The 16,990-nt window shown below is 49.7% G+C and overlaps 1 protein-coding gene across 1 annotated transcript; it reads right to left on the bottom strand.

Annotated features, from left to right (window-relative positions):
• Window positions 1-990: 990 nt before the first annotated feature.
• Ethe1 (ETHE1 persulfide dioxygenase) lies at window positions 991-15,916 on the bottom strand. Its single transcript, XM_041654938.1, has 7 exons — window positions 15,758-15,916; window positions 15,229-15,373; window positions 14,655-14,803; window positions 3,564-3,693; window positions 2,177-2,266; window positions 1,672-1,788; window positions 991-1,184 (listed from the first exon to the last, which is right to left on the bottom strand). The coding sequence occupies exons 1-7, from the start codon at window positions 15,836-15,838 to the stop codon at window positions 1,132-1,134; spliced, it is 765 nt and encodes a 254-aa protein (XP_041510872.1). The 5' UTR covers window positions 15,839-15,916; the 3' UTR covers window positions 991-1,131.
• Between the last annotated feature and the right edge of the window lie 1,074 nt (window positions 15,917-16,990).

Genomic DNA, 16,990 nt, shown 5'->3' with positions numbered 1-16,990 from the left:
CGTTCGGTCTACATGTATGTCTGTGTATGGCCGTTCAGTCTACATGTATGTCTGTGTATGGCCGTTCAGTCTACATGTATGTCTGTGTATGGCCGTTCAGTCTACATGTATGTCTGTGTATGACCGTTCAGTCTACATGTATGTCTGTGTATGAACGTTCAGTCTACATGTATGTCTGTGTATGGCTGTTTGGTCTACAGGTATGTCTGTGTATGACCGTTCAGTCTACATGTATGTCTGTGTATGGCTGTTTGGTCTACAGGTATGTCTGTGTATGACCGTTCAGTCTACATGTATGTCTGTGTATGACTGTTCAGTCTACATGTATGTCTGTGTATGTCTGTTTAGTCTACATGTATGTCTGTGTATGACCGTTCAGTCTACATGTATGTCTGTGTATGGCTGTTTAGTCTACATGTATGTCTGTGTATGGCCGTTTGGTCTACATGTATGTCTGTGTATGGCCGTTCGGTCTACATGTATGTCTGTGTATGGCCGTTCAGTCTACATGTATGTCTGTGCACCATGTGCACATCCAGTGCCCAGAGAGGCCAGGTCTCCTGGAGCTGGAGTTACAGATGGTTGTGAGCTGCTGAATGGAACCCAGGTCCTCTGCAAGAGCACCCAGTGCTCTTAACCACTGAGATCTCTCCAGCCCCCCCCCTTCTTCTTTCTTTTCTTCTCTCTCTCTTTTTCTCTCTCTCTCAGATAGGATCTTACATAGCCCAGGCTGGTCTCCAACTCACCATGATCACTAGGTGGTTGATAACCTTGAACTTCTGACCCTCATGCCTCCAGCTCCCAAGTTTAGGAATTACAGGTCTGCACCACATTGCCTAGATTATGCAATGCTGAGGATGGAACACAGAACTTTGTACATGCTAGGCAAGCGTTCTACCAATGGTGCCACATCCCAGTCTACTGCTGGCTTTTGAAGGGATTCATCTGAAAACATAATTCCTCCCCGCAAGAAAACAAGCAGAACCCAGATTCCTGGCAAAAACAAAGTAAAGTTTATTTAAGAAGCTCAAGTAGCAGTGAGATAGGGGTAGGAGAGAAGAGAGGCTCCGGGGTGAAGCCCCTCCTCTCACCCACCTAGTGCAACGATTATGAGCAGCTGGCTGAGACGAGTCAGGAAGGTGGCATCTGAACCCCACAGCGCATGTTTGCTGGAACAGCAAAGTCTGAAAAGAAACCTCAAATGATTCTGAAGACGCAGGAATGACTCATGTCTCACAGAGACCCAGAAGTGCTCAGGGCTCTTTTGAGGGACTACAGTTCTAATCCTCAGTCCTTCCGTCCAGGCCCAGCCTCCTCCCTCAGACCCAGAGGTTCAGGCCCAGCCCTCCTCCCTCAGACCCAGAGGTTCAGGCCCAGCCCTCCTCCCTCAGACCCAGGGGTCCAGGCCCAGCCTCCTCCCTCAGACCCAGCGGTTCAGGCCCAGCCCTCCTCCCTCAGACCCAGGGGTCCAGGCCCAGCCTCCTCCCTCAGACCCAGAGGTTCAGGCCCAGCCCTCCTCCCTCAGATCCAGGGGTCCAGGCCCAGCCTCCTCCTTCAGACCTAGGGGTCCAGGCCCAGCCCTCCTCTCAGTTCATGGAGTTCAGGATCCTACCCCCTCGATCCTCGGATTCACACCCCCAATCACTTTCCTCAGACCCTGGGTAAACTCACCTATCTGCTGCGGCTTGGGCAAATTCAGGTTGTCCATGACCTTAATAAACTCCTCACAGGTGAGGGTGAGCCGTGGGTTCAGAGTCCGTTCCTCCTCCACAGTAGAAACTGTGAGCCCTGTCGGCCATAGGGGAGGGGAAGAAAAGTAACCAGGGTCCAAAACCTTGGGCGACTCAGAACTACATTTCCCAGGAGGCCACCCAAGCATGAGACGAACTGGCCCTTTCGGGAATGGTTCTACGACACTGTCCCGCCTCTCTTCAGGCACTATGGGAAATGTAGTTCCTACAGTTCCCCGCACTCTAGGAGGACGTCCCAGGAAAACCTATACCCTGCAGATGTATCTTATTGTTTTACATCCACACAGCACGCCCACGCACATAATCTTCTGAGCCACAGGAATTTCTGGGTTCTGTAGCCTCCGTGCCTCATGAGGACAACAGGCAGAGGGTATTCCCCTGCGTTAAGCGACAGAGGCCTGTCCTGGCCTCTGGCAAGCCCTCACCGTGGTAATCGTGAGCCGGGTAGATTAGACAGTTGCCTGGAAGCGTGAAGATCTTTTCATGCACAGAGTGGTACAAAGTCCTAGCACAACCTGAGGAAAGAAAACTCGGAAGTCAGAGCGTCACAGGGACAAGAGGAGCCCTTGACCCCCTTCTTCCAGAGAAGAACAGGGAAGATGGAGGAATTAAGGCTAAACCCTCTCCCTCATCTCCTGCCTAGAAAGCCCGTGTTTCAGAAACACAGAGAAGGAAGGGCATTCTAGGGGGTGGAACACCATATATGAAGAACCGATGACCGGTGAGAAATTCATAGGGATAATTTGTGATTCGGTAAGGTCGCACCGAGAGACTGTGAAGTACCAGGGGTTGTGACACCCTCCCTGGGGAGGTGAAGGAAGAGCTCTGGGCCAGCAAGGTGGACATGGGGACAAGGGGAAGAGTGACTCTAGGATTTAGATACAGAGTGCTGAGTCCTGGGCTGGAGGGAGGCTTCGGGAGTTCAAATCCCCAGAACCCAAAGCAGGGTGTAGGCCATGCTCCTGTAACTCCAGTTCTGTAGGCAGCAGAGGCAGGGGGACCACTGAGACGACCTGGCTGCCAGCCCAGGTCCTCAAGGAGACAAGGTGAAGCATACAGACAGGGCATCTGACATCTTCCCTGGCCTATGAGCACACCTCCAGCCACACACAAGTGCACATATACCACACATAGATATACAAAAAAATTTCTGAGTCCTGAGTGACTAGGTAAAAGGGAGGTTAGGAGTCACAAGCCAATCTAACTGCCGCCTAAAGCTAAACCCCAAAAGTTACACTGCCCCCTAATAATTAGACAATACACAGTAACAACACTGGTGTGTGTTTGGGTATGTGTGTGCGCACGCATGTTCTATGTTACCCAAAGTGAACTTAGACTTTCTTTTTTTTTTAATTTTATGTGCATTAGTATTTTGCCATGGGTTTCTGGTCTCCTTGGAACTGGAGTTACAAACAGTTGTGAGCTGCCACATGGGTGCTGGGAATTGAACCCGGGTCCTCTGGAAGAGCACTCAGTGTTCTTAACCACTGGGCCATCTCTCCAGCCCCAACCTTATACTCTCGATCCTTCTGCCTCCACCTCCTGAGTGCTGGGATTTAGAGTACAGTTCAGCTGTTCGCAGCTGATGAAGTATGAGTATTGCATATACCCACTGAGCTACACAGCCCCGCGACACATTCATGCATTTATTCTTGTGGCTGCATTTTTTTTTTTTTGAGACAGGGTCTCTCTACAGAGCCCTGACTGTCCTGGAACCAGGACCAGTGGCCTCAGACATGCAAAGATCCTATTCTTAACATTCTCACACACACCCCACACTGAGATCCTGGGCTGGAGAAAGGAGTTGGTCACCTTGTTGGAAGTCTGTTCGTCCACACCCTCGGATCAGCAGGGCATCTCCAGTGAAGGCCATGCTCTGGTCATCCAGGACAAAGGTAACACAGCCTGGGGTGTGGCCAGGGCTGGCCCGAGTCTCCAAGGCCTAGCAGGGATGCAATGCAGAGAGACAGTCACCAGCAAGCTTCACCGGTCGCCCCTAAAGCCCCATCCACCTGAGGGAAACAGCCGAACAAAGGACTACAGCAACCATTTGGTTTAAAGTTAATCTGAAGACTGGGCATGGTGGCAAACACATTAAACAGCGGTCCTCGGGAGGTAGGGGCAGGAAGAACTGATGTGGTTCACGGCCAACCTGAGCCATGACAGGACCCTGTCTTGGGAGAGGGATCAATTTGAATCAATCTATCTATCTATCTTTCTTTCTTTCTTTCTTTCTTTCTTTCTTTCTTTCCTTTCTTCCTTCCCTCTCTTTGACAGGATCTCCTGTATCCAGGGTGGAATCAAGCTTGCTATGAGATCAATGATGACCTTATCTTCCAGACTTCCTGCCTTCATCTCCCAGCTCTGGGCTTGCGGGTTTGCTCCACCAGGCTTAGTTTATACAGTACTGGGGATGGAATCCAGGGCTTTGTAGGTTTTTGTTTTGTTTTGTTTGTTTGCCAAGTGTTTTGGCAGCTGAATGAGACACATCATCAACCCAGACTGAAGCTCTGAAGAACAAAAATACCCCAGATGGGTTCCCAAGATAGTCAGATAGCCAGAGGCGTGCATTTGTAACAGGCTTATACCACAGGGGTCATACACTCAAAAAAGAGAATTATTATTATGCATCTCAATAGGAAAATAGAAAAATAAACACCAGGCTGGGGATATAGCTCAACAGGCTGTGCACACACAGGCTGTGGATTGGGCCTGCAGCACTACCAGAAAACAAAGACTAAATTAGCATTGAGAGGCTCGCTGATGGACAGGGGAGAAGACTCTGTGGGAGAAGGTGCTTACTGCCAAGCCTGAGGACCTGAGTTCTAAGCCCGGGACCACATGATGGACAGGGGAGAAGACTGTGGGTAAAGGTGCTTACTGCCAAGCCTGAGGACCTGAGTTCTAAGCCCAGGACCACATGATGGTAGGAGAGAACTGGCTCCCTCAAATTATCCTCTGACCTCTATATTTATGTCATGGTACATGCACACATATGCAAATAAATGTGATAAAAAACTGAGTGCTGGGGCTGGAGAGATGGTTCAGAGGTTAAGAGCATTGCCTGCTCTTCCAAAGGTCCTGAGTTCAATCCCCAGCAACCACATGGTGGCTCACAACCATCTGTAATGGGGTCTGGTGCCCTCTTCTGGCCTGCAGGCACACACACAGACAGAATATTGTATACATAATAAAAAAAAAAACTGAGTGCTGTTGTTGGAAAGAAACTTACTGGTATTTCAAAAATGCTTGATATAGTTACAAATAAAGTTTACTATCCAATGGGTGCAAAAGACGGGTTATAAAGCCACTTCTACAGTGAGATCCTTGTGCTGGGTAGCAGATGCCTATAATCCTATTACTAGGGAAACTGAGGCAGAAGGAGCACAAGTTTGAAACTAGTCTAAGCTGCAAAGTTCCAGGCTCCCTGAGCTCCGAGGGAGACCCTGCCTGAAAGGAAAAAGCGGTGCTCTTGGTAAAACAAAAAGTTACCAGCTGAACGTGTACTCTATTCTGTTGCTTTTTTTGGTGGTGTTTTGAGACAAGATCTTCCTAGGTAGCCCAGGCTGGCCTTGAATTCATGGGTCTTCCTGCCTTGGCCTCCCAAGTGTGGGAATTACAGGCATGTGCCACCCTCTTCTCTTCTGTTGGCTGATGGTTTCTAAGGGTCTCAGGCCATCACAGCAGAGGCATGGTGGCTTGGGCATGTAGCAGGGACTCCTACTACAATGGATCATTAGGCTCTGATTCTTTCTCTCCCTGGCTCCCTGATGCAGACTCTCTGTCATGATGGCCTGCCCCAGCCTGGGTTCACTGCCAGCTCTTTGCAGACTGGACCTTGAAAATGCTGAGCAAAGGTCCTTGCTTCTTTTTAAAAACATTTAAAATTGTACTTTATTCACTGTGTGTGTATGCACACATGTGTTCTTGTATGTGAGCATTGCTGTGTGTGTGTCTGTGTGCAGATATGCCATGGCTTGTGACTGTTGGACAGATGGCGCTGGTTCTTGAACTCCACCCTGTGGGTCCCAGAGTAAACTCTTGTCATCGGAGTGGGCAGCAAGCACCCCCTACCCGCGGAGCCACCTCACTGGCCCACATCTATCTATGTTTACGTTGGGAGCTGGAGAAATGGAATCACACCACTCTTGCCTGGAACCAGAGTTCTATTGCAAGCACCCAAGTCAACCACGTTACAACCACGTTGACACTCCAGTTCCAGGAGATCTAACACCCTCTTCTGGTCTCTAAGGGTACCTGACATGAGTATATCCTGATATGTGAGCACATGCGCACACACACTCACACATACTCATACACATATATACACAATTAAAAATAAGTATTTTCAAGATATTTGTCATAGACATTTTGACACAGTGACAAAAATTAACAGCCAAAGAATACAACATGGGAGTACACGGTAAGAATTCAACATGGGAGTACACGGTAAGAATTCAACATGGGAGTACACGGTAAGAATTCAACATGGGAGTACACGGTAAGAATTCAACATGGGAGTACACGGTAAGAATTCAACATGGGAGTACACGGTAAGAACTTAACAAGGAAGTGCACTATAATAAAACTTGGAAGAACAAGTCCAGCATGGTGGCTCAGGCCTACAAACCCAGCATTTAGGAGTCAGGGTTCAAGATCACCCTCTACTGTACGGTGGATTAGGGGCCAGCCTGGGCTACATGAACTTTGTCTCAAAACAAGACAAAAAACTTCTGAGAATTAAATGTCTACAAATGAGAACAGCGAGCTGGCTCCCTGAATCAAGGGGCTTGCGGCCATGCTTGACGACCCGAGTTTGACCCCTGGGATCCACCAGGTGGAAAGAAAGCTAACTCCTACACAGGAACTGTAGCATGTGTGTGCCGCCCCCACTCCATCTAGACAGCCTGCAGGTGAGCTGCAGGGCTGCGGGTGTCTAGTTAATAACACCCACGTGAGTGGCTGTGTCAAAATTAGGCTAGTCTCATAAAAGGCATTTGGAGGCTTTTCTTCTTTTTCTCCAGGCACTGGAATGCTTAGAATAGTTCTGGCATGATTGTTTTCCATAAGTATGGAGTGATTCTCTCATGTGATTTATAAGAGCTATTTTCTACACATTCATTTTTCACAACTATTTTTAGGTGGGGAAATGGTGCTGAGAACTGAATGCAGAGCCCTGACTTTGCCAGGCAGGGGCTCTACCACTGAGCCACACCCCAGCCCCTCACTGGGGGATTCTAGGCAGGGGCTCTACCACTGAGCCACACCCCCAGCCCCTCACTGGGGGATTCTAGGCAGGGTCTCTACCACTGAGCCACACCCCCGCTCCTCACTGGAGGAGTCTAGGCAGGGGCTCTACCACTGAGCCACACCCAAGCCCCTCACTGGGGAATTCTAGGCAGGGGCTCTACCACTGAGCCACATCCCAGGCCCTCAATGGGGGAGTCTAGGCAGGGGCTCTACCAATGAGTCACACCCCAGGCTATCACTGGGGGATTTTAGGCAGGGGCTCTACCACTGAGCCACACCTCAGCCCCTCACTGGGGGATTCTAGGTAGGGGCTCTACCACTGAGCCACACCCCAGCCCCTTACTGGGGGATTCTAGGCAGGGGCTCTACCACTGAGCCACACCTCAGCCCCTCACTGGGGGATTCTAGGCAGGGGCTCTACCACTGAGCCACACCCCAGCCCCTCACTGGGGGATTCTAGGTAGGGGCTCTACCACTGAGCCACACCCCAGCCCCTCACTGGGGGATTCTAGGCAGGGACTTTACCACTGAGCCACATCCCAGCCCCTCACTGGGGGATTCTAGGCAGGGGTCTACCACTGAGCCACACCCCAGCCCCTCACTGGGGGATTCTAGGCAGGGTCTCTACCCCTGAGCCACACCCCAGCCCCTCACTGGGAGATTCTAGGCAGGGGTCTACCACTGAACCACACCCCAGCCCCTCACTGGGGGATTCTAGGCAGGGTCTCTACCCCTGAGCCACACCCCAGCCCCTCACTGGGGGATTCTAGGCAGGGGCTCTACCACTGATCTATATCCTTACCCTCTTAACTTATTTGTTCAGTTTTCTTTTTACAGAGTCTCATGCAGCCAGGAAGCCTCAAAATTACGCAGTAGGCCAGACAGGCCTTGAATTTGCAACCCTTCTGCCTCAGCATGCAGAACAGCTGGGATTACAGATCTCCCACGTCTTTTAAGATGTTCCCATGGCCACCGTGACAACCAAATGACAATTATTCCTATTGCTTCCCAAGGTTTCCTGGGACCCTGTTCAAATGCACCCTTCCTCCACCCTGTCCCCAGCCGAGCCCTGGCCTGCTTCCTGTGTCTCTTGATGAATCTGTAACTCAGCTGTTCTAGAGTTTTATGTAAATAGATCAAAATAGTTATAAACAAAACAAAATTGTTGGAAGCCGATGGCCTAGTTCCTAATCTCAAATCTATCAGCTCTTACAGCCTATCTGATTATTTGCAAAATATACATAAATGTCGTTCCCAGCCTCTTGAAATGCTACAAAGATTAAACTGCTTCATGGATAAACAATTGGTGCTTTACAGTAGAAACAAGAAAAGGGGGCTGGAGAGATGGCTCAGCAGTTCAGAGCAAGTCCTGTCTTCCCAGAGGACCCTGGTTCACTTCGCAGCACCCACAATGTGGCTGACACCCACCTGTAACTCCAGGCATACACACGATGCATATACATATGTATAGGCAAACAGTCTCAGAATTTTTATTACTGTTGTTTTGCTTTTGGAGATGGGGTTTCTCTGTGTAGACCTGCCTGTCCTGGAACTCACTCTGTAGACCAGGCTGACCTCAAACTCAGAGATTTTCCTGCCTCTACCTCCTGAGTGCTGGGATTAAAGAGGTACACCACTACCACTCAGCAAAATAAATATATACTTTATAATTTTTAAAGTAATACATAAGACACTGGGCATAGTGTTGTAACCTTATCATCTCAGCACTCCAAAGTAGGTGGATTACAGGCTTAAGGCTCAAGTGGACCGCTGAGTGAGTTCCAGGCCAGACTGAGCAATTTAGTGAGATTCTGTCTCAAAATGAAAAGTAGGGGCTGGCGACGGCTCAACAGTTAAGAACACTGAATACTCTTGCAGAGGACCCAGGTTCAACTTCCAGAACCACTCATGACGGCTTTCAATCACACATACATAATTCCAGTTTCAGGGGATTCAACACCCTTTTCTGCCTCCTCGGCAGGCACTCATGTGGATGGAGGACATACATACATGGAAGCAAAACACTCATACACATTTTTAAAATGTCATTTTAACATATAATGGTAAGGCTGGGGACTTAGCTCCGTGGAAGAGCACTTGCCTACAGAGACTGAGATCCTGGTCAATCCCATCACTGGAAAAAAAGTTGTGGATGGTGTTCACCTACAGAAGACAGCCCCCACTCTTTGTGAAACTTGCTGACTGATGAAGCTCCCAGAATATCCCGGAAGAGTACTGCCGGCCTAGCAACAGCTGGCCAGAGGCCGTCCTAACCCATCCATCCATCAGCAATGCCTCTTTCTTTCCAGGACACATAAAACACAGGATATTATGTACAACCAGACTCTCCCAGGCACCATTGGCCTCGCAGTTCACGCAGCCTGCACTGCCCCCTAGCGGTCAGCCGCTCCAGGCGCCAGGTCCTCTGGCCCCTTCTGCCTTCTCAAGTCCTAAGTGGTGTTGGCGCCCTCTGCGGTTCGTATGCCCTTAAATCTCATTTTTCCACTGTCGCCAAATGGCTCTGTGTCTCCATCAGCTACATTTCCTTTATTTAGTGATAAGATGGCTCAGTGGTTAAGAGCTCTTGCATAGGACCAAAGGTTGGTTCGCAGCAACGAGATGAAGGTTTACACCTGTCCTTAACTCCAGTTCCAGAGGATCCCACGCCCTCTTCTGGCCTCCACAGGAACGGGGCATGCACGCCTGTGTACTTACATGCACACAAAACACACAGAAACATAAAATAAAAATAATAAATTTTTAAAAAATAGGAGGCAGACAAGATAGCTCAGCAGATGGCTGCCAAGACCTAAGTTCAGTCCCCATTATCTACACTGTGAAAGGAAAAAAAAAAAAAACTGAGTCCCAAGAGTTGGCTGTCCTCTAACATCCATACATGAAGCAGCACATACACACAATAAATAAATTATGTAAATTTTAATTAAAAGGACTAATGATAGCAACTAAAGAAAGAAGACTAAAGATGTAGCTCAGAGATACAATGCTTGCCTAGAATCTCCCAGTGAGGGCTGAGGTGTGACTTGGTGGAGCCCCTGCCTAGAATCTCCCAGCGAGGGCTGGGGTGTGGCTCAGTGGTAGAGCCCCTGCCTAGAATTCCCCAGTGAGGGGCTGGGGACATGGCTCAGTGGTAGAGCCCCTGCCAAGAATCCCCCAGTGAGGGGCTGGGGTGTGGCTCAGTGGTAGGGCACCTGCCTAGACTGTTTATGGCCCTGATTCCATCCCAGCACTGTAAGAGACAGACAGCACCCGGCAGTTTGACTAGCATGGCGATTCCTTGGAACTGAGTGCAACTTCTGCCCGGGGACTTGTGCAAACAAGAACATCAGCACCACCATCCCCTACAGTAATGGAAGCCAAGGATAGCCATCCAGGGGAGCATGAATACGCAAACTGTGGGATCTACCTCAGGGGGTGGCTGTAGGGGCGGGAACCGAATTGGACTGAACGCCCTGTTTTAAGTCCTATCACCTGAGAGGACTCTTGGCTAGAACAACAAGCATGGTCACGCCTGGGAGGCCAGCAAGGCTGAGGTGAAGGCAGGAGGATTACATCAGGAGTTCAAGGTCCATCCTGGCAATACAACAACAAATCCAAAGTCAGCCTGCCCGCACTACTACGGGAGACCCTGTTAGGAGAAGAAGCTGGGAGGGATGGATTTTAGCACAGGTGAAGGAAGCTGAGACAAGAAGATCTCTGTGAGTTCCAAGCCCACTAGGGTCACATCAGGGGGTGGAACATTCTAAAACTCAAATTTTAGGAGCCATAAGTGAGGCTCTGGAGCTCAGAGCCAGACTTCTATCTTGTTTGTGCCAACGGCTTTCACACACCACAAGAGAGGCAGGTCACCAGAATGCATTCTCTGTGGCCTGTAAAGATCAGACTAACTATAATCATTCACAGAAGTTGGCCAGGCCTGACTATATAACCATGAGAAATAAATAATTTAAATTCAGAAGGCAGAGGCAGAGGAATCTCTGTGAGTTTGAGGTTAGCCTGGACTAAATAGTGGATTCTAGGCTAACCAGAGCTAACCTGCCTCAAACCAACAACAAAAACAACAACTGCAGACACAAGAGGAAGGAGGAAGACAGACTCTGTGTACTTCTTATCTTTGGTTTGGAGAAAGGGATACTTTCTGCTGCCCAGGCAAGCCTGGTACTTGCTAGTAGCTCAGGCTGCTCACAAGATTAAGACTTTTCTGCATCTCCCGAGCTAGGATTAGAGCATTCATCACCGGGCCTGTAATTCCCCAAAAGTTGAATGCCAAGTGAAACTTGGTGATTGTGCAAGTCAGGATGGTCCCTGGGCAAAGGGATCGGCGGCCAGGAAGAGCAGAGAAGCCTGTGGGGTCATGAGGATGCTCTGTGTAGGGATACGGGAGGATGGAACCCAAGAGTAAACATATAAGAACACAAGCAATTTGTACAAGTACAGTGTGTTCACACTTTACCTCATTTTATATAACACAATTTGTTGTTTTGTTTTAGAGCTTGAAACAATCTCATGTCTTTCTTTGAATGTTTTTATTACGTTTTATTTACTATTGTTGTGAAGGAATGTGCAGGCCATCGGGGTCAGAGGACAGTTTGTGGGAGTGGAGCCCCAGGTTGGCCTTGAATTCATCATCCTGATTGTCCTGCCTCCACCTCCCAAGTGCTGGGACCACGGGCTTGTACGACTACTCCCAGCTATCATTCAACTCTTTTTTTTTCCCCCAAGACAAGGTTTCTCTATATAACAGTCCCAGCTGTCTTGGAGCTCGCTCTATAGACTAGTCAGGCCTCGAACTCACATAGCTCCATCTGTGTCCGTCTCCTGAATCCTGGGATTAAAGGTGTCTACCACCAACACCTGGCTATAATTCAACTTTTAAAGAGTGCAGAAAACATAAGAGTCAGGAGAAACAGACCCATAAGATCTGTAAAGAATTTATGCCTAGTAAGACCCACACTAACTGGCATTGACACAGCTGTAGGGTCCTGGAACCTTCACACAGTGCAGGCAGCACTGCAACTGGATCCCACAAAAGTCCATCCAAGAACCTTGGCAGTAGCACCCCCTCAACGGTCCCAAAGTGGAATGGCCATCGCCTGACCAGGGGATAAGTAAATATGGTAGACTGTCGTTCAACAATCAAGAGAATGAAGTACCAACGGGGGCCTGGACATGAATGAGCCCTGACAACACACTGAAAACAGAAGCCGGCCTGAAAGACCACAAGTTCTATGTGATACACAGACAGGAAACTTCAGGCAGACAGAAAGGACAATAAAATAGAATAAAAACAATTTACCGGTCACACACAATGGCATAAATACCTGAAGTTGTAGCAACTAGGGAGGTGGGGGGGCTGGAGGATCAGTTCAAGGCCTGCCTGGTGTGTGGAGTGAGTTCAAGGTCGACTTGGGAAAGTTCCTTCTCTCAAAATAAAAAGACTGGGGTGTGGCTCAGTGGTAGAGCCCCTGCCTAGAATCCCCCAGTGAGGGGCTGGGGTGTGGCTCAGTGGTAGAGCCCCTGCCTAGAATCCCCCAGTGAGGGCTGGGGTGTGGCTCAGTGGTAGAGCCCCTGCCTAGAATCCCCCAATGAGGGTGGAGGCCAGGAGTAGAGTGTTTCCCTAGCAAGAATCAGACCCTAGGTTTTATTCCCTGTACTGGGGGAAATGTTGCCTAAAGGTTGGGTGTTGTGGTACAGCCAATCCTAACAACTGAAGGGTTGAGGCAGGAGAAATGACAAGTTCAAGGCCAGCCTAGGCTACAGAGCAATATAAAAAAAAAAAGAAGGAAAGATTTATCCAAGGCTGGGAAGAAGAAGAGGGCGGCTTTGGGTGATACCTTGACAAGAGTCATTAAAACATCCTAAAATGATGTGCAGCTATGAACACAGCCTTCTACGAATGCACTACCAGTGATTGACTTATGGCCTTCCGATGGGTGAATCATATGGCATCTGGATTATATCAATAACATGCAGTAAAGGAAAGATAAACATGGGAGCCAAACACAGCTAAGCCCTTCTATCGTTTACCAAACTCAGAAGGGCCTCTCTTTTCATTTATTGTTTTGTTTTGTTTTCTTGTTTTGAGAGAGGGTCTCCCATGGACCAGGCTGGCCGTGAATCCTCCCATTTCTGAATATTCAGGTTGAAAGTGTGTGCAAGCATGGCAGCTTTTTTTGGGGGGGGGGGCGGATGAGATGCAGGGTCATGTGTAGCCCTGACTAGCTTCAGCTTGGTACTTAGCTGAGGGTGACCTTGAACTTCAGATTTTCCTCTCTACAGCTCCCAAACACTAGGATTACAGATGTGTGCTCATTACACCCATTTTAAGGGTTTGGGTTTTTTAAAGATTTTTTTTTTGAAGATTTTTAAGATTTATTTTATTCTCACTGTGTAGCCTTAGATGTCCTGGAACTCTCTCAGTAGACCAGGTTGGCCTCGAACTCACAGAGATGATCTACCTGCCTCAGCCTCTGCCTCCCGAGTGCTGGGGTTAAAGGCGTGTGCCACTATGACTGGCTTGTTTTTAAGATTTTAAACAGTCATTTATTTATGTGTGTGTCTGTGTGTCTGAGTGTGGTTCTGTGCCAGACAAGGACGCCGGTCCTCCTGAACTCGACATTTGTGACCAGTCTGAACTGGGAACTGGGAACCCAACTCAGGTCCTCTGGAAGAGCAGCAAGTGCTCTTCTCTACAAAGCCATCTATTCGGCCCCTAAGAGCTCCTATTGACACAGCCCCCGTCCTTACCTTCAACACCTTGCCCCACCCCAGAGACACTTGTTACTCTCTAACTAGTACTGCTGACACAAATGAGCAATGTATCTTTCATCCGCTTCCAAATACACAGGTGAAATCAAAGTCTCTTAGGCAGTGACACCCTCTCCACACCACACACGGCCCTCATTTCAGCCAACTGCCTCCAAATAAACTGTCCCCATTCCACAAGACCATCAACCCAGAGGCCGGGACCTCAAGCTAGCACCAGACATTCTGTCCCCTGGGTCAGCCAAACTACATCTTTGGCAATCCCAATCACCTGTTTCCTCCCTCTGGGTACAACCCTCCACCCAGTCCACGGTGCTCTGGGTGGCAAAGCTGGCTGGAAACCAGCTGGTTAAGCATGTAGCTGAGAGAGAGAGAGAGAGAGAGAGAGAGAGAGAGAGAGAGAGAGAGAGAGAGAGGAAGAACCTTCAGGCCTCTACTGGGTGAGGCAATAGGGTTGTGGCTAGGGTGAGGCTTCAGGCCAACATTTAAGGAGGAACCCAGGTTGACCCCAAATTTATACCACCATGCTAGTGAGTACCACCTTAAGTAGTAGTCCTGGGTACCTGCCAAGACCCACCCCAGATCTATTGCTGAACAAGAGGATGCTCCTTCCTCAAAGCCAAACCCCAATCAGCTTTTATGGAAATGTCCAGGTCAAAGAACCTGCCCCAAGGCCTCAGGAAACTTCCATGCTGTTGACTTAGGGGGATTGGCCAGAGGCACGCCTGCCCACACAGCCTCCTGCCCCAGTGCCCCACCTGAGTTTATGGTACTTTACACAGAGAGCAGAGCTGAAAAGTCAGTGTCTATATCCACTGAGCCCTCTTCCCTAGGACTCAGCAGCCCCTCCCAAGCCTAAGACCAACTCACAAAGCTTCCGAAGTGGATGGAATCACCTTCCTCAATGTGAACATCAGCCTGAGCTCCACTGAGGCGGGAGATGACCGACTGGCAGCCAGGCAGCAGGGACCGGAGAGCCCCTGAGCCGGTGATGTGATCGGCATGGCAATGGGTATTCACTAGGAAAGAAGAAGGCAGAGCAAACTGAATGTTGCCGGCCCACAGCATCCAACCCTCAGACTCAAGGAGGCCGACCCTAGTCTTCCTCCCTCAGACCCAGTCTCCCTAATCAGACACTGTGTTCCAAACCTCAACCCTCCCCCCTCACACTCTGAGGTCCAGACCCCAACCCTCCTCCCTCAGACACAGGGTCCAGGTCCAGTTTTCCTTCCTCAGATCCAGGGGTCCAGGCCCCATTCTCCTCCTTCAAATCCTGGGGTCTAACCCCCAAAACTCCTCCCTCATCCAAGGGTCCAGACTCCAGCCCTTCCCCCAGACTCCAGGGTCCAGGGGTCCAGGCCCCCAAACAGCCTCCTCTGTTTCCCCAGAGCACTTTCTCCGTGGCCCCGCCTCTCTCCCGCCCAAGTTTGGTCCACAGACTAACCCGCATAGAGCAGCTTCAGTCCCAGCTCCTTAACCAGCTGAGCATCCCGTTGAGCCGTCTCCAGAACAGGGTCGATCAGAAGGGCCTCTCGAGACTCCGGGTCACCCAGAAGGTAGGTGTAAGTGCAACTCTTGGGCTCAAACATCTGGGAGGGGTGGGGTACCGGAGAGAGTTCCCGGACCAGATTCCCATGCCTGGGGACCTCCCCTCTATCATCTTCCTAGGATGCAGCAACCACCCCCCTCTTTGCCCAGGGATCAGGAGTCAGCTCCCTCCACCGGAACCAAGGAATTTCATCTTCCAACACGCCCCTAATCAGGGACCCCGCCCTCGTCTGGTAATGGACCCAGAACTCGGCCCCAATCTCAGGGTACCCCTGACCACCCATCTTTAAGGGATAGGGAGCCCTTTTTTGCAACAATCAGGCGAGATGGACCCCCACCCCCCAAATCTCCTTTAAAGAACAGAGAAGTCCCACCCCACCCGCCACCCCGGACCCGGGGCCGCTCCGTCATTCGCCCCGCCGCACCTGCCGCAGGAGGACCGGGGCCCTGGATGAGCTTCGCTGGCTCAGCCGTCGCACGGCGACTCTGAGAGCCGCGCTCGCCATCGTGTCCCGGCCCGCTCAGCACTGAGTCCAGCAGTCTCCCCGCCTGAGCCCCACGCACCGGGGCTGACCCGGGAGGGCGGGGCGGGGCGGGGCGGGGCCTGTCTTAAAGGAACCGCAGATGACCCGACCCAGGAAAAGCGCCCGCAAAGGGGAGACCCTGAAACAGGCTGAAAAGAGATCAGAGACTCAGGACATCCGGGGATACTGCTGTAGAAACAGGGAGAGAAGTAGAAAGCCTCCAGACACTTAGAGACATGGAACGTTTTCCAGAAAAACACGTGGTCAGCTAGTCATCCTGTGAAAAGAAAAAAAAATCGAAAGTCAGTGTCACCGGCATTTTGAGGAACTGTTGGATAAGTGTCTGATTACAACTCTGTTTTGTTTAATCGTTTGGTTTGGTTTATTTTTATTTTATTTTACTTTTTTGTTTGTTTGGTTTTTCTTCACATAGCCCTGGCTATCCTAGAACTTGCTCTGGTAGACCAGGCTGGCCTTGAACTCAGAGATCTCCCGCCTCTGCCTTCTGAGTGCTGGAATTAACGGGGTGTTCCACCACCTCGGGCGGAGACAGGGCCTTTCCATATAGTCCAGGCTGACCGCAGACTTGTGGCAATCCTGCCTAAACCTTCCAAGAACAACAACAAAAATTAAGATTTTTGAAAATTATTTCTAGTTATGTGTGTATCTGTTTGGTGGGGGCACAGGTGAGAACTTGTGCCAATCCCCTGGAGCTGGGACTACAGGAGGCTGCTTACAATGTAGGACTAGAAATAGAATTTGGGTCCTCTAAATGCTCTTAACTGAGGAACCATCTCTCCAGCCCCCAAAAAAATCTTTTAAATATTTAAAAATTTATTTTATTTTTCAAAAGAATTCCATGTGCACATGGCGGTCAGAGAACAACTTTGTTGGGTTGGTGTGTCGTCCCCGCCCCCCCCGCTGCCTTCTACCTTTACATGGGTTCCAGGGACCAAACTCAGGCTTCTAGCAATGGTTGCTTAGCAACTGAGCCATCTGAAAGCCCCTCATAAAGGTTATTTAAGCAACTTTAGTCACTTTGTCAGAAATAGTTATTGTTTTCCTTCTTTATTTCTTTCTCCTCCTTTTGTTCTCTCTCTCTCTCTCTCTCTCTCTCTCTCTCTCGTTATTTTT

The sequence above is a fragment of the Microtus oregoni genome, unplaced genomic scaffold, assembly GCF_018167655.1.
Source record: "Microtus oregoni isolate MIOR12 unplaced genomic scaffold, Mior012 000006F_ref0000085, whole genome shotgun sequence".
Taxonomy (NCBI): domain Eukaryota; kingdom Metazoa; phylum Chordata; class Mammalia; order Rodentia; family Cricetidae; genus Microtus; species Microtus oregoni.
This window is presented reverse-complemented; position numbering and strand designations above follow the sequence as displayed.

Excerpts from the sequence above, each read along its gene's own strand:
- Ethe1 (XM_041654938.1), bottom strand. The coding sequence starts at position 15,838 with ATGGCGAGCGCGGCTCTCAGAGTCGCCGTGCGACGGCTGAGCCAGCGA. Across the intron at positions 15,374-15,757 it reads CCCCGGTCCTCCTGCGGCAG|ATGTTTGAGCCCAAGAGTTG; the intron begins GTGCGGCGGGGC and ends CACCCCTCCCAG. Across the intron at positions 3,694-14,654 it reads CCATCCACTTCGGAAGCTTT|GCCTTGGAGACTCGGGCCAG; the intron begins GTGAGTTGGTCT and ends CATCCCTGCTAG.